Source organism: Erythrolamprus reginae, chromosome 1 (genome assembly GCF_031021105.1).
Source record: "Erythrolamprus reginae isolate rEryReg1 chromosome 1, rEryReg1.hap1, whole genome shotgun sequence".
Taxonomy (NCBI): domain Eukaryota; kingdom Metazoa; phylum Chordata; class Lepidosauria; order Squamata; family Dipsadidae; genus Erythrolamprus; species Erythrolamprus reginae.
The window spans coordinates 74,084,072-74,107,474 of NC_091950.1; the positions used below are offsets into that span (position 1 = coordinate 74,084,072).

General features: G+C 39.8%; 1 protein-coding gene across 1 annotated transcript in view; it reads right to left on the minus strand.

Annotated features, from left to right (window-relative positions):
* Window positions 1-1,469: 1,469 nt before the first annotated feature.
* Window positions 1,470-23,403, minus strand: part of ARHGAP5 (Rho GTPase activating protein 5) — a 50,448-nt gene continuing 28,514 nt past the window's right edge. Inside the window, exons 3-7 of the mRNA XM_070755811.1 lie at window positions 17,441-17,588; window positions 17,154-17,231; window positions 8,195-8,326; window positions 7,375-7,480; window positions 1,470-5,432 (exon numbers count right to left, since the gene is read on the minus strand). Of these exons, the coding sequence (XP_070611912.1) occupies window positions 5,102-5,432; window positions 7,375-7,480; window positions 8,195-8,326; window positions 17,154-17,231; window positions 17,441-17,588 (795 nt within the window). The 3' untranslated portion in view covers window positions 1,470-5,101. The remainder of the gene's footprint in view (window positions 5,433-7,374; window positions 7,481-8,194; window positions 8,327-17,153; window positions 17,232-17,440; window positions 17,589-23,403) is intronic.

Consider the following 23,403-nt stretch of genomic DNA (forward strand, 5'->3'; position numbering starts at 1 on the left):
AGCAACTTTTAATGCCTGGCATGATGTAATCATTCAAGTGATTTTACTGATTACATTACCAGTGAAATGATTTTTTTTCAGTAGGACTGAATAAATAACAAGAGAAATTTTAAGTTTATTCAATCAGTAGGATTTTTTAAATACCTATTTTTTTTAAAAAAAAACATTCCAGAGAAGAGTTGGCTCAAAAGTTGCATCGTGATTAATCTAAAATACTTTTTTTTAAAAAGCACCATTTATACTTGTTTGAAATGATAATATATTCATCCCTTTATTAGAGATCTGGAGGCAAAAGACAATTTAAACCCATCTTACATTTGTGAGACCACTAAAAACATGTAGCTCATTCAGTTTGCCATGCCACCCACCATCTGTCAGTGTTTAACAAACAGTATCTATTCTATAGTGGGGGCATTTTTCTCTCAAGTTTCTCAGCTGATTGATTTACCAAACTTGGAATGTTCGCCCTGTTCAGTGAATTCCATCAAAACCACTACTTTGCTTTATTTTAGGACATGTTGAAATGCATTAATCCTATATAGAAAACATTGGGTTTTTTTTAATGCAATTATCTTGAAAAAAAATCTTTCACATCTCTGGATTTACATATAAAAGTATCAGCAATGCTTCATTGGTATGTTATTTTCTTTAGATTGTTCAGCATAACCAACAAGCTCTTTTTGGAAAGAAAAATCCTCAAAGCTGCATGTAACATTAATCCTGTTAAGTTTTACATTTTTAATTATTCCTTAGAAATACCTAATATGCTGATATGTGACACTTTTGCAGATCCTCTATTGCTCCATTTCTTCTGCACTTTAACTCAAAAAAGACCTTCATTAAGTGTTGATAGTTCTTGGTGGTTGGTGGTTTCAATTAACAATTTTGATGAAGGTGGGGGAGTCAAGCTACATATGTACATTTCATTGATCAGAGTAAATGTATATATAGTATTGCTCTGATCAATGACATTCATTCTGCTGGAATGCCTCCCCCCAGCCTACCTCCCAGTATTACAGCGGAATAAATTGAGCAATCTTAATTGGCCTTTTAATAATAGAAAAGTATACATTTGACAAGAAAAAGAATTAATGGTAGCCAGAGACCAGTAACTAAAACAATCTTACATTTGACAAAATAAAAATCTCCATGGTTTTCCTGGCTTGAGCAAGACCCCAGGCAAATTGCTAAATATACTACCTAACAAAGATTTGGCTTACTGAACACTTGTGGGTGTAACCTTATAGGTTTTTGGTTGGTTCCAAAAATTCTAAAGCTCTCTATAACATTTAGGAGGCTAAATGGTGAGTCTAATTCCATCTGCCAATGATCTCTGTTCCAATTAAATACAACTCTTATAATTTGTTGAACTCAATTCCAAACATTTTTACTACTGTATTTATTTGAGATAAAAGGAGCAATTTGGCTCTTCTGAAGTTGAATATAAATCTGAATATTATACACAGCAGGCATCTTAATGTTTTATTCATTGCAATCTGCATACAGATAAAATTTCAATATTTAACTCACTGCAGCATTTTGTAAACTTCGATAAGATTACATAAAAAGGAACTACGGTAAGTGTTTGTGTATGTAATTAATAGCGTCAGCAAATATATTGGTTACTGTAAAAAAATGAAATCACAATGAAAGTGGAGGCCTGATTTATTTAACTTGTCCAATTAGTTCATTACTTTACAATTTTAGAGAAATTAAAACTAAACTCCAGTACCTTGAAAACAAAACAAGTCAATGGTAGTTTCTAGCAACCAATAGTCAAGTAATGCAGAAAACATACATTGGAAAATGCTGCGTTTCACTAAAGTTGCATACTTATATTTACATTATTTCAAAATTCTTAAAGTCTGAGTGTAATGTAAAAATAATTTCTAAATCATTTAATATAAAATGCCACTCACATGCCTTCTTGAAAAGAAGTGCTATTGAGTTCAATGGAACTTACTGTTATGCAGGTGGATATGACTGCTTTAATGTGTTTTAATGTGTTTTGCGTGTAACTAAATATATTTATGTTATTCTATGCATTAAGCTTAGAATAGCATATTAACCACAGTTAAGATGTCTTCCCGAATAACCAAGTTTAGGATTACAGTTTAAGTTTACAACCCACTTTACTGATGTTAACGGAGTTACATAAGGATAACTGTGTAGAATTGCAACCTAGTTACACATATTTCAGTAACATACAAATGTAATGAAGGTCAGTGTGAGGGATGCAGGTCAAACTGACAGCTGTTGAGCACTATTCACATTGTTAAAAATGATTGAATTTACAATACTAGTTCATGGTTTGAAACTTCAAAAACGATACAAGGTACTATGAAGGCACTCCATTTGCTAAAATGAGCTAAATCGCTAGATCTCTAGCAATTATGTGTAGGTCTTTTTGTTACACTATGGTAAGAATCTCAAATTATCACAAGAAAGCTAGCTTCTAAATGTCTTATGGACGTATTTCCCTGTTATTGAGCCATCAATCCTGCTTAAGGGGAAATTAATGTGTGCATACAAATACTTAGAGAAGCAGTTAAAAGAAAAGCAGGTCAAAAATGTTGCCAGGTGCTCCAAAAAGGATCCCAAAGATTTTCAGAATTAAAAAAGGCAAGCAACACATGAGCATTTTAAAGCTATAATGGAACTTGTAATTATGGAGATGATTCAGATTTAAATTGTAGTGTGAATTCAAAATGCTGTCATTGGGTAATGAGGTATGCAGACACAGATATACTTATGCCCTGCTGCACAAGGGTGCAGAGGATAACCAAGAAGCATGCTCTTAAATATAGCTAAGAGCAGCATTGAAACAAATTGCCTACTCTCTCGATATGAGTATATTTCTAATGAAAGACATACTAAAATACAAAAAGACAATTCTAAACAGAAATCAAATTCCAATTGTCATTGTGCTAGAGAATACTCTTTTAAAGGATAAGGCTGAGAAATGTAAGCCTGTCTGCAAGAGGAATATGTGGTTTATCCTGTACAGTTTGATGCTTTTGTCATACCATCTATAGTAGAAAAATAAATTCTTTAGCAACCTAGAAATCATTTACAAAATGCTTGCAATTTATTTTCTTCTTAAAATGCCTCTGTTAAACTAATGACTATAAATAAAAGCTATTTAAACAGCAGATGATGTAAAACAAATTAATGCTACTACATTTACAGGACAAATTTTATTATTGTATTTATATCCTGTGTGCTTTGAACTGGAATAGAGCATTTTGTTTTTTGTAGAAAAGATAATTACTTGCAAGAATATAACACAAATATCAAGGTAATTTATAATATACAAATATTTTAACAGCAGCCTGGGTTATGGTATCTTAAGTATAATAGTAATGTAAGTCATAATTCTAAGTACAATACCTAGGACATAACAAAAAAGGCAATTTTTATTTCAGAAGGCCAAAGCCCATAAGAATGTTTAAAAAGTTTTAAAAATCAAAAATTAAATTACCTTAGTATTCAAAAATGTTCTACATACTGCAACTGATAGTAAACAATGAGATGACAACTGTGATTGTAAAGTCTCCCAACTAATTCAAATATTGCAATGTTTTTTCTAAAGCTTTTTTTTTTAACAAAACGTATCTTGCAGGTTAAAAAAAAAAAGGAAAACTCAAACCTGGATGCAAATTTCATTCTGCTTATGGACCAACTGATTCTTTCTCTCTAAATATTTGTTCCAGAGGTTGTCTCTTTAGAGGCACTGGAAATCTGCGCAAGTTGGGATTTTTCCACTGAATCACTTGTATAAATGAAAGAAATCCTTCTATTTGTGGACAGAAATCTGTGCCAATTCAAATATTTTAAACAATTCCATTTTTTCAATAACTAGCCTTTCATCACATTTATTAACTATCAACTATTAATCAAGAATGTTTAAAAATTAAGCAGCATTCTGTAACAGAGATATTTGTACCAATATAAAAAAGTAAAATAATTTTAAATGGTGCAAAAGTTATTTTGAAAATATAGTACAACAGCTCACAGGGGGAGAAAAATGAACACAGGTATCTTTTTATATACAAATTTAGATGCTTCAGTACCCAAAGTATTTATTGCTATATATTAGCAATGCTTTTTATACCTTTAGAGGGTCACAGAAAAATAGATATAGTGTATATGTTAAATTTATGGTCTAGATTGTTTGGTTTAGCAAGTTTACACTACAGCAAAGTTCTCATTTATGTATGAAAAGTTATACAGCCTTTTATGAAATCATCAAATTATTTTCTCTACGCTAAATGAATTTCCTAGTGGGAAAAATTAAAATATAGAAAATATATTAGGCTTACAAGACCTTCAATGATCTTTCAAACATGCAGTTTACAGAATTAACAGTATTATAAAAAGTTTCATTAATTAATGCAAATTAAGGGAAAAGTAGATAATCATAACATAATTTGCACAGTGCTTAACTCGCTTTTACAATAAGCATGTCCTTGGTATTGTGCTACAAATAAAAAAATTCTACAGCCCTCAACAAAAATATCCACAGGTTTAAGAGAAAAAGTAGTATGGGAATGTGACATTTATAACAATGCAGTTTGTTTTTCCAAAATATGTTGCAATGTAGTATAAGCAGTTCATAATTTCCAAATAAGACATGGTTGTATTTTAAGTGTAGAACATGACTAAACTGGGATGAAAATGATGGGATGGGGAGACAATTAAATAACAAAAAACAGCCCTAAAGCAGGCTACAAGTATTGAATGTTCCATAAATGATTTATTTAATCATAACATTTCTATAGAAAAGTTTTATTCACAATATATTGTGACAAACTGTCACAGAAATGATAGTGATTGCGTAAATGTTCATGCAACAGCAGCTTTGCACTTTAGTTATTTCTGATTTAAAAAATTAAACCTCTCCAGTCATGCTACTCACATAATTTTGACCTGCAATGTTATGAACAAGGTGGATAGAGTGACTACAAACAAAAATATCTTAAGTTAGGTTCAAATTCTTTCATAATGAAGTTGTCATTGTATCTTGAAACATGCACATCCAGTTTTCCTTTGTATCCATTGCCAAGCTTTTCATAAATCATCTTCTTGTCAGTTGTTTTGTTTAAATAATTCCCAGAGGATCTGCTTGCAACTGTGGTTGTATCAGCTGAGGTTGTAGAGGTGGTGGTAATTGTAGTGGTAAAATTGGGTCCACCATCTGTACTGGATTTGAACCTGGAAGCTGATGTGCTACATTGTCAGACATTTCTGAAATTTCTCCACCGTAAAAAAAAAATTGGCATTGTTGAATAACTGTTTCTATTACCGACTGAAGGATTTTGGTGGTTGACAGGAACTCCCTGTTTTCAAAATCAGGTCTCATCAAAGTAGGCCAGAAACATATCGATAAGTTATCTGCAGTCATTAGGTTGGTTCTGCTCTGTTGACTAACTCTATAATATGAATAAATGTATTGAAGAGTTAATATTTGACTGAAAATGTTCCTGAAAATGTTACATAGCATTACATTTAATATATTTAGTAGCTTTTAGACATTATATCCTGAAAATAATGCAGGCTCAGTCATGCGATTATTCTTAAAACACAAGAAAGCAGGCATAATTACCTAAGAACTTGTTAAATCTACTACAGTGGTACCTCTACCTAAGAACGCCTCTACTTAAGAACTTTTCTAAATAAGAACCGAGTGTTCAAGTTTTTTTGCTTCTTCTAAAGAACCATTTTCTACTTAAGAACCCGAGCCCGTAAAAATTTCCCAGGAAATTTGAGAGCAGCACAAAGGCCTGGCCAGTTTCCTGCCATTTTTTTTAAAAAAGCCTTAAAGTTTTGGATTTTTTGATTCCCCTCACCTTACCTTCTTCCTTTGGCAGCGACTGTCTTCCTCCTCTTCTTCCTCCTCCTCCTCCCACCCAAATTCCGAGGTTTTATTTCTTTCCTAATGGGTTTGCACGCATTATTTGCTTTTACATTGATTGCTATGGGAAAAATTGCTTCTACTTATAAACTTTTCTACTTAAGAACCTGGTCACGGAACGAATTAAGTTCTTAAGGAGAGGTACCACTGTATTTCTCTGCATCAGTAGAAAAAGTAGAAATATCTATCATCTATTAAAATAGAGAAAATGGATTGTGTAAGTTTTTTATACAAATGCACTAGTGCCAAATTTCTTTAACAAAACAGTCTGTCTCAAGTTGGATTCTATCATTATGACCATGATTATAATGAACATTTAATATATTCACAGCCACTTTTTACACAGCTTTGTTTAAATAAAATGTTTACGCCATTTACAACAATGTGTATACACTCTCACAGACATTATGGGTGTCTATTTCCTACTGAGGTCTGCACTGAACGTTTGAAGGCTATCTGTAGAACACAATGACCAAAGCAAGATTATAGGTAGTCTTTAGTCAAAGAAAATATGATGCGTCCCTCAAAAAAGATTAGGTCCCACAGAGTTGGCCTTCTCCGGGTCCCGTCGACTAAACAATGTCGTCTGGCAGGACCCAGGCGAAGAGCCTTCTCTGTGGCGGCCCCGACCCTCTGGAACCAGCTCCCTCCAGAGATTAGGATTGCCCCCACCCTCCTTACCTTTCGTAAACTTCTTAAAATCCACCTCTGTTGTCAGGCATGGGGGAATTGAGACATCTCCCCCGGGCCTATACAGTTTATGCATGGTATGTTTGTGTGTATGTTTTGCTTTTAAATAAGGGGTTCTTAGATATTTTTTTAAATAATAATAATTATTATAATAATTTATCTATCTATCTATCTATCTATCTATCTATCTATCTATCTATCTATCTATCTATCTATCTATCTATCTATCTATTTATTTGACTTCTATGCCGCCCAATCCCGGAGGACTCCGGGCAGCTTACAGCAGTATGAATATAATAAATAGATACAAACAGTAAAAGAAGTTGAATAAATATTGAATAATGTTTTATCTAAGTGTAAAACATTAACAAACTAAAACCCTTAAAAAAGTTATTATAAAAAATGGTGGTCACACGCATATACATACACAACATTCATACAATTGGCCATCAAAGATGTAAATTTATGGCCCCCAGGCCTGCCGGCAAAGCCAGATCTTGGGAAAAGCCAGCAGGGCGGGAGCAGTATGGATATCGGGGGGAAGTTGGTTCCATAGAGCTGGGGCAGCCACAGAGAAGGCCCTCCCCTGTGGTCCTGCTAACCTGCATTGCTTAGTTGACAGGATCCGGAGGAGGCCAACTCTGTGAGCAATTATTGGTCTCTGGGAGATATGCGGCAGAGACCAATTGATAAAGATTAATATGATTAATCTTTCTGACACATATTAATGAAGTTATTTATTTGTAATTGATATTTGACAAAGAAAATACCTGTTGAGATGAGTTATTACATATTTGAACACTTCATAATTCACTGGATGGAATTTCTTCACAATTTCCTTTAATTCATACAGCCTTTCAGTCTTATCAAGAATTTCTGTAAAAACAAAATTAAAATAAAAATTAAAAATAAAAAGCATAGAAAAGCTTAGTGCACTTTTTCTACTTTTGGGACCTAATATGTGCTGGGACACTGTTATGAGGAATGTTAATGTAATAGCCAATGATAAAGGGTTTTTTTCATATATAGGGGTCAGTAATAAAAATGATGAATGGGTGAACATTTGAAGAGAAACAATCTGAAGTGAGATTTTAGAGAATTTTCTGTTCAATAAATGTGAACAAATTGTTAATTTCTACTTTTCTGCCTCCATGAGTAGCAATCCTCTGGAGATGTGCAGGGTCTGTGGAACAATCATGATGTCAATGAAGTCCATTCCATTGGTGAGCAGAGAAGTTTGGTTTCACCCCTTAAATAGGCAGAGTTCACTAGTTTAGTATGGTATAGTAAAATACAAATAGTAAAATATAATAGAGCAAGAAAAAAATTAGAGTAGAAGGGTTAATTAATCAAAAGTTTGTATGTGAAGCTTTCTGTGATTACTTGAAATATTACCTAACAATAGAGGCATATAAAGAAGTAGTAAAGTGGGAAATATAATGAAAAAAACCTACCATAAATCTATGAAATCCTCAAAAGGTACGAAACAGATTGAAATGAATAATCCAATACAGAATATAGTAGGTAAGAGATAGAAAATGGTTATCCATAACATGTACTTCATGATGAAGGGGAAAAAAGGAAACTTACTCGATGCTTCAACTAATTCTGGATGCAGTGAATAAGGAATTAAAGGATCTGGGAGATCTGCAAAGAAAGCTTTAAGAGCTCCTGCCACAGCATTTACTGTTACATCCATAGATTCCAGACTAATATTATGATCTACAAAGAAGTATAAAAGCAGTGTATTAGGAATACAAAAACTTCTACTATACATTTCTCAAGAGAATTCATTCACTATAAACACAAAATAACCATTAATCTTCAATTTAAAATATCTTTTCACAAGTATTATTACTAAGTCCCTTCCTGTATCTCTGCATTTCATGTTTCCTATGTGAAGAATTTTGCATTTTTCTGCTAAAATTCACTCTTATTTTTCTAACTTATCAAGATTGCTAGAGGATTATTTCCCTGACACAATTTTGTATCAGATACAAACCTCATAACTCTAATGAAGGAAATGTTTAACTAATCAATTAGTATAGGACCAGGGACTCAATTTTGTGAACACCACATATGCCTGACTCTGGTTTCATGACGAACCAGAAAGATCTGTGTTTAAAATCAATCTATTTATGAATTGCTTTATATCTTTTACAGGTCTTTTGCAGTGTCAAGAACAGTAGGGAACTCAGTTTCTCATTTTTTAAAAAAGATCTTTTTTCTTGCTCATTTGGATTTTTTTTTTCCTTCCTCAAGATTTTTCAAATATGATCCACAAATGTTCAGTCAAACCATAACAAGTTTCTTCAATATCTATAATGTAATTTTATCATGATCTTCAAATTTAGGCATTCAAATTTAAAGTTATATGGAATGCTTTCATTTTAAATTTAAAATACATTTAAATAAGCTATTTTTATTAGATTAGATTAGATTAGATTTATTGGATTTATATGCCGCCCCTCTCCGCAAACTCGGGGCGGCTCACAACAATAATAAAAACAGTACATAATAACAAATCCAATGCCCACCAATCTAATTACAGTTTAAAATTAATAAATTCATAAAACAATCCCAATGTATATAAAAACAGACACACAGTCAATCAATCAATGGCAAAACAACATGGGCAAGGGGGAGATGTTTAGTTCCCCCATGCCTGACGGCAGAGGTGGGTCTTAAGGAGTTTACGAAAGGCAGGGAGGGTGGGGGCAATCCTAATCTCAGGGGGGAGCTGGTTCCAAAGGGTCGGGGCCCCCACAGAGAAGGCTCTTCCCCTGGGTCCCGCCAGACGGCATTGTTTGGTTGACGGGACCCGGAGAAGGCCGACTCTGTGGGACCTAACCGGTTGCTGGGATTCGTGCGGCAGGAGGCGGTCCCGAAGATATTCTGGTCCGGTGCCATGAAGGGCTTTGTAGGTCATAACCAACACTTTGAATTGTGACCGGAAACTGATCGGCAGCCAATGCAGACTGCGGAGTGTTGGAGTGATATGGGCATACTTAGAGACGCCCATAATTGCTCTCGTAGCTGCATTCTGCACGATCTGAAGTTTCCGAACACTTTTCAAAGGTAGCCCCATGTAGAGAGTGTTACAGTAGTCGAGCCTCGAGGTGATGAGGGCATGAGTGACTGTGAGCAATGACTCCCGGTCCAAATAGGGCCGCAACTGGCGCACCAGGCGAACCTGGGCAAACGCCCCCTTGCCACAGCTGAAAGGTGTTTCTCTAATGTGAGCTGTGGATCGAGGAAGACGCCCAAGTTGCGGACCCTCTCTGAGGGGGTCAATAATTCCCCCCCCAGGGTAATGGATGGACAGATAGAATTGTCCTTGGGAGGCAAAACCCACAGCCACTCCATCTTGTCTGGGTTGAGTTTGAGTTTGTTGACACCCATCCAGGCCCCAACAGCCTCCAGGCACCGGCACATCACTTCCACTGCTTCGTTGACTGGACATGGGGTGGAGATGTACAACTGGGTATCATCGGCGTATTGATGATACCTCACCCCATGCCCTAGGATGATCTCACCCAGCGGTTTCATGTAGATATTAAATAGCAGGGGGGAGAGGACCAACCCCTGAGGCACACCACAAGGGAGAAACCTAGAGGTCGACCTCTGACCCCCCACTAACACCGACTGCGACCGACCGGAGAGGTAGGAGGAGAACCACTGAAGAACAGTGCCTCCCACTCCCAACCCCTCCAGCCGGCGCAGAAGGATACCATGGTCGATGGTATCGAAAGCCGCTGAGAGGTCAAGGAGCACCAGGACGGAGGACAAGCCCCTGTCCTGGGCCCGCCAGAGATCATCCATCAACGCGACCAAAGCAGTTTCCGTGCTGTAGCCGGGCCTGAATCCAGACTGTTGAGGACCTAGATAATCGGCTTCTTCCAAGGACCGCTGGAGTTGGAGTGCCACCACCTTCTCAACAACCTTCCCCATGAAGGGAAGGTTGGAGACTGGACGGTAGTTATTAAGCACGGCTGCGTCCAGGGAAGGCTTCTTGAGGAGGGGGCGCACAAGTGCCTCCTTATAAAGGGGCAGAAAGGACCCCCTCCCCAAGGAGGCGTTGACAATCTCCTGGACCCAGCTCCGTGTCACCCCTCGACTGGCCGAAACCAGCCAAGAGGGACACAGATCCAGTAAACAGGTGGCGGAACTCACAGCTCCAATGGCCTTGTCCACTTCATCAGGTGTCACCAAGTCAAACTCCTCCCAGACAGATGGACAAAGACGTTTAGCCCCAGTCATGTCGACTGACTCGTTGTCAGTCGACTCTGTTTTACAATTGGAGTCGAGGTCCGCTTGGATCTGAGCGATTTTATCAGCGAAAAACGTGTTAAAATCCTCAGCACTACTCTGCAAGGGCTCCCCAACTCCCCCCTGATTAAGAAGGGAGCGGGTTACCATAAACAGAGCCGCCGGGCGGGATTCCGCTGATGCAATCAAGGCGGCATGATACGCGCATCTTGCCGCCTTGAGCGCCACTTTGTAAGTCTTAATATGAGCTCTTACAAGTGTTCGGTCGGATTCGGACTTACTCTTCCTCCATCGCTTCGCTAGACGTCTCTTCTGGCGCTTCAACACCCGGAGCTCCTCGTTGAACCATGGAGCTCTACGGGGTCTAGTGCCACGGAGAGGTCGCAACGGCACAATCCGGTCAAGAGCCTCCACTGCAGCCTTGTTCCAGGCCTCAGCAAGAGACTCTGCCGAACTGTGGACGAGTGTATCTGGAATAACCCCAAGCGCCGTCTGGAAACCTTCTGGATCCATCAGGCGTCTGGGGCGGAACCTCCTAATTGGTTCCGCCTCCCTGCGGGGAAGGATTGGAGCCAGGAAGTTAAGCCGCAGTAGGAAATGATCTGACCACGACACAGGCAACATTTCTAAGCCCCTTAATCTCAGATCATTACTCAATTGCTCAGAGAGGAATATCATATCGGGTGCGTGTCCACCCTCGTGAGTCGGACCCTGAACTACTTGAGTCAGGTCCATGGCTGTCATGGTGGCCATGAACTCCTGTGCCAGTCCAGAGGAACCGCCGAGCGACGGTAGATTGAAGTCCCCCAGGACGATAAATCCGGGGAACTCCACCGCCAACCCGGCCACCTCCTCGAGCAGCACAGGCAGGGCTGTTGACACGCAGCTGGGAGGCAGGTACGTGAGTAACAAGCCCACCTGAACCCCTAAGTCCAACTTCACCAGGAGGGACTCGCAACCCGCAACCTCTGGAGCAATGAGCCTACGCAGGCCAAGACTCTCCCTGGCTATAATAGCCACTCCTCCCCCCCTTCCCTGGGGTCGAGGTTGGTGCCATACCCGAAACCCAGCTGGGCAAATTTCAGAGAGAGGGACTCCTCCCTCCGGGCCCAGCCAGGTTTCGGTCACACAAGCCAGGTCGGCCTCCTCATCCAGGATTAAATCCCGGATGAGGAGAGCTTTATTTGCCACCGACCTGGCATTGAGTAGCAACAACTTGAGCCCAGGGCCAGAATTACACTCATCACCAGTGCCTTGAGTTAAGCTCATGGAGCCTGAAGAAGGGATCGCTACTAAGCAGCTGTTATTGTTTCTAACATCTTTTGCCAACCTCATGTTAACATCTACTGACTGTTTTTCTGTAGTTGTGGGTTACTGTCTACTGTCTATACATTAACAATGACATTTAGTTCCTTCAAGTATTCTTTTTTGTTCTCAGATTTTCATTAAACTTTTGAGTGACCACTTTTAATCTATTTTTCTCAGAATTACAGATAAACCTTGGATACCGACAACTCATTTAGAGACCAAGGTTGCAATGGTGTTGAAAAAACAATTTTACAACCAATTTACAACGTATGACATACACATGGTCTACCAGTCATTTAATCACCATTGTAGTTAGTATGGTATTGTCCATGTCTGACCTGTTGTTTTTCTCTCACATCACTCCTTGAAAAATGGAGAGACTGAAGAAGTGATTAGGAGAAAATAAGCAGATACGTAACAGGGAATACATAATGAAAACTGCAATATAGCTGGTGTATACCCCGCTATGTGTCAGCTTACTGTACTCTCTTATAATACTATCTCCAATTTCTCTTCTCTGTGAGGACAGGAGAAGACATTGCCTACTGCTTGTCGGGACCCTTCTTTTTGAGCAGGACAGAGAAAACTGCTATTGATATATGAAGGGGGCAGAGGGTAGGGAAGCGCCAGAGGAACCTAGATGTCAGTGAGGGGGGATGAGATAAAGGCATGCCAAGTTTGCTTTGAGGAAAACTTTCACTGAGAAGGGACTGGGACTCACAGCTGCCAGCACAGCACATTGCTTTCAATGTGTACTCTTCATTGTGTGCTTGCTTACTCTCTTCTAATCCCTTTCTCTCCAATGACCGCAAATATAAACATTAACTTCTCTTTTGTTCATTATCCAGCACTGATATGAGCATTCAAAATGATAGGAGTATGGCTAGAAGGCAAACAAAAGCCAGAGTAGTAAAACTGATTATTTTTGTCAGTTTTGGTGAGGTAAGCACAGATGCAGTCAAGTAATGTTCTACTTAGCAACTGCTTTATTTATCTAGGCCCAGCAGGGGAGGAGGAGACTGGGCCTGGTATGTGGGAGGGGAAGAAGAAAATTAAGTTTCTGCATTCTTTGGCTTCTGATGCTAAAGTATAGTGAAAGCTCAAGAAAATTAAATTCTTTTGACTATATGAAGCTTATCAAAAGGAAAAAGAACATGCCTGTCTAAAGCAGGGGTGTCAAACTTATTTCATTAACGGCCACATCAAGACTGTATTTGACCTCGGAGCGGCGTGGGGGTGGGGCCAGGATAGACTTGGCCAGCTCAACACTTGTGTTGGGACACGTGTGGTGGCCCGAGCACTCTGCCAGTGAAAACGGAGCTCGGGAGGGTTGCTCTGTTTTCACTAGCAGAGGGTTGCAGGAAGCTGTTGCAGCTGAAATTGGAGCTTGGCTGGGCTGTGTACCCAATCATAACACCGTGTTATGATTCAAATAACATATAACAAGTGATAGCATTTTCAGATGATAACACACAAATCCTGAATTTTATAAAATATATTTTATATAATAATACTTTTTGGGGTTTTGTTTGATAGTCTCTTTTTGCTGTCATTTAAAAAGAGTAAATTCTAGTGAGTTTATTGGTTTATTGTATATATTAATTCTTCTGGATCAGGGGTTGCCATTTCTCCCTCATGGTGGTTATAGAATCCAGGAATGGGACAAACCAAAGCTGGCTGTCCAAACGGGTAGGCTACAATGGTTGCTAGATTGCTGTGGAGGTTCTAATCTTTAAAGACCTGTTGCAATACTCTCCTGCCAAAAAATGCTTCAGCTGAAGCAAAAACATCAATCTTATAGTGCTGCATAAAGGAGAACAGGAACGACCAAGTCGCTGTCCGGCACACCTCTCTGAGGGATGCCGGGGTCTCCCATGCTGATGATGTAGTGGTGCTCCTTGTAGAGTGGGCAGTGATATGAGACAGTGCCTGCCTCGACTGAAACTCATATGACTGAGCTATAATAGATCATATCCAGCATCCAACCATGGATGGCATCATCTTAGGACCCATCAATACTGGTTAGAATGATAAAAAAGGGATTCTGACTTGTAAAACATTGCTGTCCTTTTGATATAAATTGGCAATGCTCACTGCACATCAAGGGTATGCCAGTGTTTTTCTGAGTGATGAACGCGGTGCAAACAAAAATTTGGGAGAATTATTTCCTGAGCCTTAGGACCAGAGTACTTACGGGACCATCTCCTGCCTCATGTATCCCAGCAGCCGGTCAGATCCCACGGAGTTGGCCTTCTCCGGGTCCCGTTGGCCAAGGAATTCTGGCTGGTGGGCCCTTGGGGAAGGGCCTTCTTTGTTGTGGCTCTGGTCCTTTGGAACCAACTGCCCCCATCATCCTGGCGTTCCAAAATTTTTTGAAAACACACTAGTGCCGGCAGGCCTAGGGCCGTTGAGCAGTAGCTGCTCTGGCCAGTAGTATGAATGAATGATGACTGTATATTTGTTTTATATTGGGTTTTAAATTTTGTATTCACTTTTTATTGTATGTACTTTGAGGTATTTTTAATTTTTATAGATGTTTTACTGTTGTACGCCACCCTGAGTCCGTCAGGAGAAGGGCGGCCTATAAATTTGTAAAATAAATAAATAAAATAAAATGTGCATAAAAAGTACATCCACTGAAGGGACCTGCAGAGTTTTGCCTAAGTCGGGGGTACCTTGTACAATTTCTTATCAACCGACGATGGGTTGGGGGTTAGGTCCTGCTCTGGGAGAAGACCGCTGCAGAAATGCATTCCACAAACAGTGGGTCCATTAAGTCCTGCATCAACTATTGCTTTGGTTCAGAATTTAGTGGTGCCAAGCTAACTGCAATCTTGGCCTTGTGTAACAAAGGCTTAAACAGGTGTATGGAGAATAGGTCGATGAAAGATGGCTGTTCAAGTGGAACACCTTCATCCTCATTTCCATATCCTGCCGATGCCTGAGACTGATTGTCTCTATAAGACCGGTCAGACCCCTGGTCCAATGAAGGATTATAGTCCACTGCAGGTACATACTCTGGATAGTCTCTGTCCTTACAGAAACTCCCCATGTCCATCTGGTAGTGCTGTCTGGACTGTTGAAGGCCTTCTTACAACGCCCTGTCGACTTGCTTATGCTACAATTGCTTTCATATTGTCCAGTATTACTGGCCTGAGGCCAGTGGCTGTAGGAGTGAGTGGCACTGTGACACGCTGGCTATTAGCTACAGGGGCAATCTCTGTAAGAGGAAGGAATTTCCCTCCAGGGGTACAAAATTGACAATAGGAGTTAGGAACGATCGAGTCCAGGTTTAATACAACTCTTGAAGGCCCAGACACCGGTGCCAGACTGTTCGTCCATCTCCAATGATGTAGCCACAGAGGCATGACTTCTGGACACTGCCTTGTCACATCTTATCCAGCTTCTTTTGATGATGCTGTTAATCAGAATTAATCACTCTTGAGACCTTAGATGAAGAAGCATCCTTTTTTGAAGCCTTGGCAGAGCGCGCGGGTTCAGTTGTTCTTGTGACACTTGGAGGATCCAGATGTGGCTGAGGAAGATGCCCTGAAAGCCACAATGAGTGGCCACACTGATGGGCCACTATCAATGCCGGAATAAGGCAAGGTCATGTGCAATTCAGTCAGAACGTGAAATGTTTCAGTTAATGATTGTCGCCAGAAGCAATGTCTAATAAATTGCTTATCTGGCGTATCAGGGGTTGGATTCTGTGCCACCTCCTTGTGTGGAATGGCTGCAAGTGATGCAGGTGCTACAACTTGCTAAGCCATACCTTGATGGAGTTTGGCCTTGTCTCATCATGCCCTTGTGGGGATGTGGCTCTGCAGTTCATATAGTGCATTGCCCTGGTGGAGCATGTCTTTGCCTTTTATATATTGCCATGGCAGGCTGCTGACCTGGAAGCACAAATGCTCCACTGGTGTTTGGTCAACAGCTGATTAAACATCATCTGATATACAGAGTAGTGCTCTGAAACAACAATCTCTTAAACACCTCTTAATTAGTGAGGGAGAAGTCAGCTCTCCTGAGACAGCCGAGCCATAAGGCAGAAATGGCAAAAAGCGTAGAGACCGGCAATGTACCCCCACAACTATTGTGAAATGGCCACTGCTTGAACAAAATGGCCACTGCAGCCTCCAAGCTCTGGAGCTGCTACAGTACCCAGAGCTATCATATCAGCTACTGACCAGTCAGGCTATTGCTGCTCTTATACCATGCACTTTTCCCACTGATAATCTATGTGGCTAGCAAATTGAAAGAGCTGTCTTGGCAATTATAGGTCGGGTGGATTGCTGCTGATGCAGCCAAAATGGCCACCACAACTTCCAATCACCAGCTGACTAATATCAAGGGAATCGATTGTCCAGAGTACTGACAGATAAGACCAGATCCTCCCAGCTAAATCACGTGGTCTAATCTGCAAATCATTTCCTAATCCAGCCTCTCAATAGCAAGCTGAGATGACAGTTGCTTGATGCTGCATGAGCCGCAGCTCAGCTGCTAAAAGAGTCCCAAATCTACAAAAGGAACAGTTTCTGATGTTAATAAGAAAGGATACACTCACAGCAACAGAGGATTAAGCAACCATCCTCACAGTGGATATAGCTACCAAATTTCACAAGCTGACAGCAGGAATGAATGCCACAGCCATCCTCACTGAGCGACTGAGTGAAATAGCTGTCAAGCATAGCAACAAAGGCGGCACCTGAGCAGTTTTACAGGCCAATCAGAGAACAGACGGATTTAACCCATTTCTGGATACTGGATACACCACGAGGGAGAACATCAATATACCAACACATACAGTACAGTTAACATATTAAACTAGTTTTAATACATTTATATATTCACATTATTCAATTTCTAAGATTAGATTCTACAAAGATAGTATCGTAGAAGAGTTTAAATACTGCACTAAAATAACATTATATAGCTATAACTATATAAACATAACAAAGATCCCCATTACCTTGGTCAAATTGCTTTTGAATGTTGTCTTGATCTGTTTTATTACCACTAACACGATAAAGGCCTTCAGTACATAGACCTTTGAAGAAAGGGGAAAAAATTAAAGGATGGAAGTCATTTACGTAGAATTTTTTTTCTCTCATAAATACATTAATGTAAACAGTCTTTAATTCATATTATTTATTATTTATTTATTTATTAAAACAATATAAAGTTCTAAATGAGGAAAAAATAATACTTTCAAAATTACTTAACAGCAATAATAAATATGTAAACATAATGTCTTACCCGTATCTTCAATGAACTGCACACACTTCTCAACGAAAAGAGGGATAGGTTTTTCAGGTGTAACTAGATCTTGTAAAGGCATCCCAAAATAATTACTTTCCCAATTTCTACGAGTTGGTGGATTAAATGTCTTTGTTTTCTTTTTTTGCTGCAACGAAACAGCATTAATGGTCAAGAATATTAGATATTGAAATAAACATTGCCTAATAACTACATAATATTAGAAAGGTGATTTTTCATATGGCAATGTTCATTTTGAAGATATATAATTAATAAAAAGATCAATCAAACTTGCCCACTCTGTCTGTTTCCAGGGCAAGGATCCTGAATCTTTCTCAGAGCATGATGCAGAAAATAGCTACTGTTTAATTTCTTATTCACATATTCACCAAATGATTGTTGAGAAGAACATAACCAAATTACTATTTACCTGAATGCCACTTTTCATCCCACATTTAATCCTTAATGAACTTACTTGAAATACTACTTACTGCTCATGTCTTATATGTAACTTTTACTGGACAGGTTTATTGATTGATTTAGAAAATTTATATACCACTCAGCCTTGTTACTCTGGATAACATATATAAAATGCTACTACACACAAAAAATTGTATAACCATGACAAAATAAAATGTCTCAAGCATTTCCAACTACAAAAAATACCTATGAAAGAATTGTAATAGTAATTATACTGTCACAAAACAGAAAGCAAACTCCACCAGTATTATTTTGTCAAGCACCCCAAATTGTGAAGACTTTACCAATTAATACATTCAAACTAGGAATTTTCTGAAGTTAGGTAAAGTTAATAATTTAAATAGTTTACTGAATTATTAAAAGTCTATTTGAAGAAACAGTCCTAAATTTAAAGACTTTTTGTCATTTTTACAATCTCAGTTAAACAAATTTACTATTATATCTATGTACGTAATCTCACAAGCAAACCAACTTGATAACAATGTTATTCCATTAAAATAAAGCAGGGGGATGGCCAACTGACTGGTGATTTGGAAGCCATTAGCATAATATGTGTCTCCTTTGCCAAGTGACACATTTTAATGCACTAGAAAAGTTTAAATATTTTCTCCCAGGGATATTAATTATTCCTTCATCTAAACAAGCTGGGTGTGTGTGCGTGTAAATTGCATAAAATGTGTGTGTATTTTATGCAATTTATATACCACTTCAGTTCTGAAGGGCACTATGGGGAGTTCATGATGTGAATACTGTACTACTTTTATTTCATTTCAATTTTATTCCTGACAACACACATAGCTGTTGTGAAACAGCTGCTCAGTTAAGGTAAAGACAGTGTAGGGCTGTGGCTGATTTGTAAGACTGTAACTTAAAACACCTTGTTAAAAATGTGTTAATGCTTTCAAAATAAATATTAGATAGTGTTTTCCCGAACATAAAACTTAGTGTTATATTTTGGGGGCTACAAAATAAGAACTAGGCCTTGTTTTTCGAGAAACACAATTTCAGGGAGATCAGCCTGGCACAAAAAGTGTCTGGCTGTGGGAAAGCCAAGAGTCAATGGGCCAGAGAGACTAGTCTTCATGCACTTGCAGCAGATAGAGGCAGAGGCACGGAGGAGAGGCACACAATCCAGACACCCGTGCAAGCCACAGGCAAGCCAAGAGATGGTGGGACAGAGTGGGCAACCAGCTACAGGCTTGTCTTCACATCTCTTGGCTTGCCTGCAACTCAGGCGAAGTATCAAGATCGCCTGCCTCTCCTGCCCTCCTCCTGTTGCTAGTGCTACAGCGTCAAGACGAACCTCCTGCATCTGCCTGCCTGCTCCTGACACTATGATTGTTTTATAGTGGGTTTTTATAATTGTTTTTAATATTAGATTTCTGCTTTGTATTTGTTGTGAGCCGCTCCAAGTCTTCGGAGAGGAGCGGCATACAAGTCTAATAAATATACTATAATATATATAACTATTGGCAACTCATCTGCACTACCCAGACTGCAGCCGGACACCATCAGCCCTTGCGCCCTCGCTGCTCGGTGTTGGCCATGCCTCCCCCGGCTAATGATGATGTTCACTGGGGCTTATTTTTGGCTTATATTATGCACTCACTTAAAAATGAGGCTAGGGTTTATTTGGGGGATAGGTCTTATTTTCGGGAAGGTCAAGCTACTTAAAATTATTGGGTTCCTAATGTCCATAAACTCTTCTGAGCTCAAGATTAAAAATAATTGTACAGGAAGAGTAAAACCTAAACAGATTTCTTGCTTTATTTACTTATTATTTTTATGAAATGTTGCTGCCATCTCACCGTGAGGCAACTTTTTATATAAATCACATTCTATCAATTTTACTTAAGGCACAATAATTTAAAAACCTTTTCAAGCAAGCAAACCTACAAAGAATGTTTAGTACCATGACAGTTAACCTTTTTTCTCTTGGGTGCCGAAAGCTTGTGTGCACACGCTATTGCGCCTGCATGAGTGCCCACACCCATAAGTCAAGGCCTGGGGATGGCAAAAATTGCATTTCCTGCCCCCAGAAGGTCCTCTGGAGGTCAGAAACAGCCCATTTTCCAACTTCTTGTGGAGCAATATTTGGAGAGATTTGGGGCAAGATACAAAGTTTTTGGGAGAGCGATATTTGGGGCAAGATATGAAGCTTTTGGGGGAGCAATATTTGGAGAGGTTTGGGGCAAGATACGAAGCTTTTGGGGGAGTGATATTTGGAGAGGTTTGTGGCAAGATATAAAGGTTTTGGGGGAGTGATATTTGGAGAGATTTGGGGCAAGATATGAAGCTTTTGGGGGAGTGATTTGGGAGAGATTTGGGGCAGCATTAGCCTTCGTTAGGACCTCCATTCCTCACTTCTCCTCGTTATCTGTCTCCACTCCGTTAGCCTTCACTTTGTCTGCTTGCTGCTTTTTTTAAGCCTTAAAGTGGGTTTGCACACATTATTTGCTTTTACATTGATTCCTATGGGAAACAATGTTTCGTCTTACGAACTTTTCACCTTACAAACCTCGTTTCGGAACCAATTAAGTTCGTAAGACAAGGTATTACGGTACTAGAGAATGCTGTCTAGCAATGTTCCCTCTAATAAATAAATAAATAAAAAAACAAATTAATTGGAAAAATATTCTCCCTTCTTTTTTATTGAAAGAAATTAATAATAAAACCAAACCAAAATCTATTACTATTAAAACTAAAACAACCAGCAAAACTAAAAACACAACTATTAATAAATCCATGCTTTAAAATCTTCATTTCTTAAATATTTGTTATAGTATTATAGTAATCTAATAATACTATGAAAATCTATCTGAACACTAATGCATCAATTAATATATTTCCATATTTACTTTTCTATAATTTCATTCAATATTTCCAAGCTCAATTAATTTTCAGACACTTAGCATTTACTATTATTAACTTTCATCAATCTTCTACATTTCCAAGTATATTTTAAATTCGTAATGCAAACTCATAAAATCATACAGTACATATGATAAACCCCTTATTCATCATATGTATCTTCCATTAATTTTACCTATGCAATTCTATACAGTGATCCCTCGATTAGCACGGTCTCGATTAGTGCGAAACGCTACAACACGGTTTTTCACAAAATATTAATTAAAAAATACTCCACGGTTTTTTTGCTATACCACGGTTTTTCCCACCCGATGACGTCATACGTCATCACCAAGAGTCACTTCTCTGTCTCTTTCTCTTTCTTTCCTGTCACTATGCTTCAATCATTTTCTCATTTCTCTTTTTTCTCCCCTTTTTTCTATCATTTCTCTCTCTCTTTCTTCCTCTCTCACACTCTCTTCCTCCCTTCTCTCTCCCCCCCTCCACTTGCCCACGAGAAGAAAAAAAGCAACCTCTGCCGGGCAGCTCCCCTTGTGCCCTCGCTTTGTGCCTGCCTCTTTTGGGGATTTTTTTTCCTTTTCTTTTTTGCGCTGGCGGCGGGAGCTGTTGGGGAGGGCTCTGCCGGGAAGGCCTCTCAGCTGCAGAGCCGAATGGGGGCGGAGGCAACAGCGGAGCCCGGCGCTGGGGCCATGCGAGGCTGTTCATCCAGGGGGGCGTGGACTGGCAAGTCGCCCTCCTTTCTCTCTCTTTCTCAAGATCGCTTGCCGCTTGCCTATTGCAGCGAAGGAGGCGAAGCAAGGCTCCAAGCTGCAAAGCGGCAAGCGATCTTGGGGATTCCCCTTTGCCTGGGCGGCGGGAAGACCAAGGGAAGGTTCCTTCAGCCGCCCAACACCTGATCCGCTCCGCAGCGCGGCAGCAGCGAGGAGCCGAAGATGGGGTTTCCCCTTTGCCTTTACCCCATCTTCGGCTCCTCGCTGCTTCCGCGCTGCGGAGCAGATCAGCTGTTGGGCGGCTGAAGGAACCTTCCCTTGGTCTTCCCCGCCGCCCACACGCAAACTCCACCATCTGCGCATGTGCGGCCATGAAAAAAAGGGCGCGCATGCGTAGATGGTGTTTTTACTTCCGCATCCAGTATAACGCGGAAATCGGTTAGCGCGGGAGGTCTTGGAACGTAACCCCCGCGCTAACCGAGGGATCACTGTATACAGTAGTTCTAAAATTCTAATCCAATTTTACGAATTAATACATCCTAATATTAAACGGCACCTAAATATATCTTTTACCAATATTCCATAGTCAATCCATATTTAATAATCATCCCTCCTCACATTTATACCACTGTTCTCATTTTTGGGTACCTCTCCTAACTCTCCCCCTTTTCTCTCTCATTTGTTTCTCATTTCTCCCTCTTCCTCCCTTTTTCTCTCATTCCTTCCCCCTCTCACTTCTCCTCTCTTTTTCCATCCCTGTCTCTTCCCCCCTTGTGTATGTGTGTCTGTGTGTGTGAGAGACAGAGAGAGAAAGAGAGAGAGAACTCTTGAACCATTTCCAAAAACAGGTGAGGGCTGGGGTTTTTTTCTCTGTTATTATTTGGGTGCTTTTTACGATATGCTTTAAATCAAGAGTCACTTCTCTCTCTTTTGTTTCTCTCCCTTTCCTCTAATTCTCTGCCTCAATCATTTTCTCATTTCTTTTTTTCTCCCCTTTTTGCTCTCATTTCTCTCTCTCTCTTCCTCTCCTTTTCTCTCTCTTGCTTTATTTTTCTCACTTTCTCACTTGGGAGGGGCGGATCAGCTGTCGGACAGGGAGAAACATCACTGGCTCCTGTGCGTGGGCTTGGAAAAGGCTGCGCCGTCTTTGGAATTTGCGTGTGCCACAGCGCACTGCACAGGTTAGAGGGCACAGTGCTGGCTAGATCAGTGTTTCCCAACCTTTTTTGAGCCGTGGCACATTATTCATATTTTCAAAATCCTGGGGAACTTTGAACAGGGAGGGGGGGGGGCTAAATAAAAGTTTGGACAAAAAAAATCTCTCTCTTCCCCCCTTTCACTCTATTTCTCGCTCTTTCTTTCTCCCTCCTTCCCTTCCTCTGTGTTTCTCTCTTTCTTTCTCTCTCTCTCTTTCTGTCTCTTTCTCTCTCTCTCTCTCTGTCTCTTTCTTTCTCTCTGTCTCTCTTACTATGTCTCTCTCTCTCTGTGTCTCTTTCTCTCTCTCTCTCTGCCTCTTGCTAAGTCTCTCTCTCTCTCTCTGCCTCTTGCTATGTCTCTTTCTCTCTCTCTCTTTCTCTGTCTCTCTTGCTATGTCTCTCTTTCTTTCTCTCTCTCTGCCTCTCTTGCTATATCTCTCTTTCTCTCTCTCTTTCTCTGTCTCTCTTTCTCTCTGTCTCTCTTGCTATGCCTCTCTTGCTGTCTCTCTCTCTCTCTGTCTTGCTATGTCTCTCTCTCTCTCTCTGCCTCTCTTCCTATGTCTCTCTTTCTCTCTCTCTGCCTCTCTTGCTATGTCTCTTTCTTTCTCTCTCTCTTTCTGTCTCTCTGTCTCTCTTGCTATGTTTCTCTCTCTCTCTCTCTCTCTCTGCCTCTCTTGCTGTCTCTTTCTCTCTCTCTTTCTCTGTC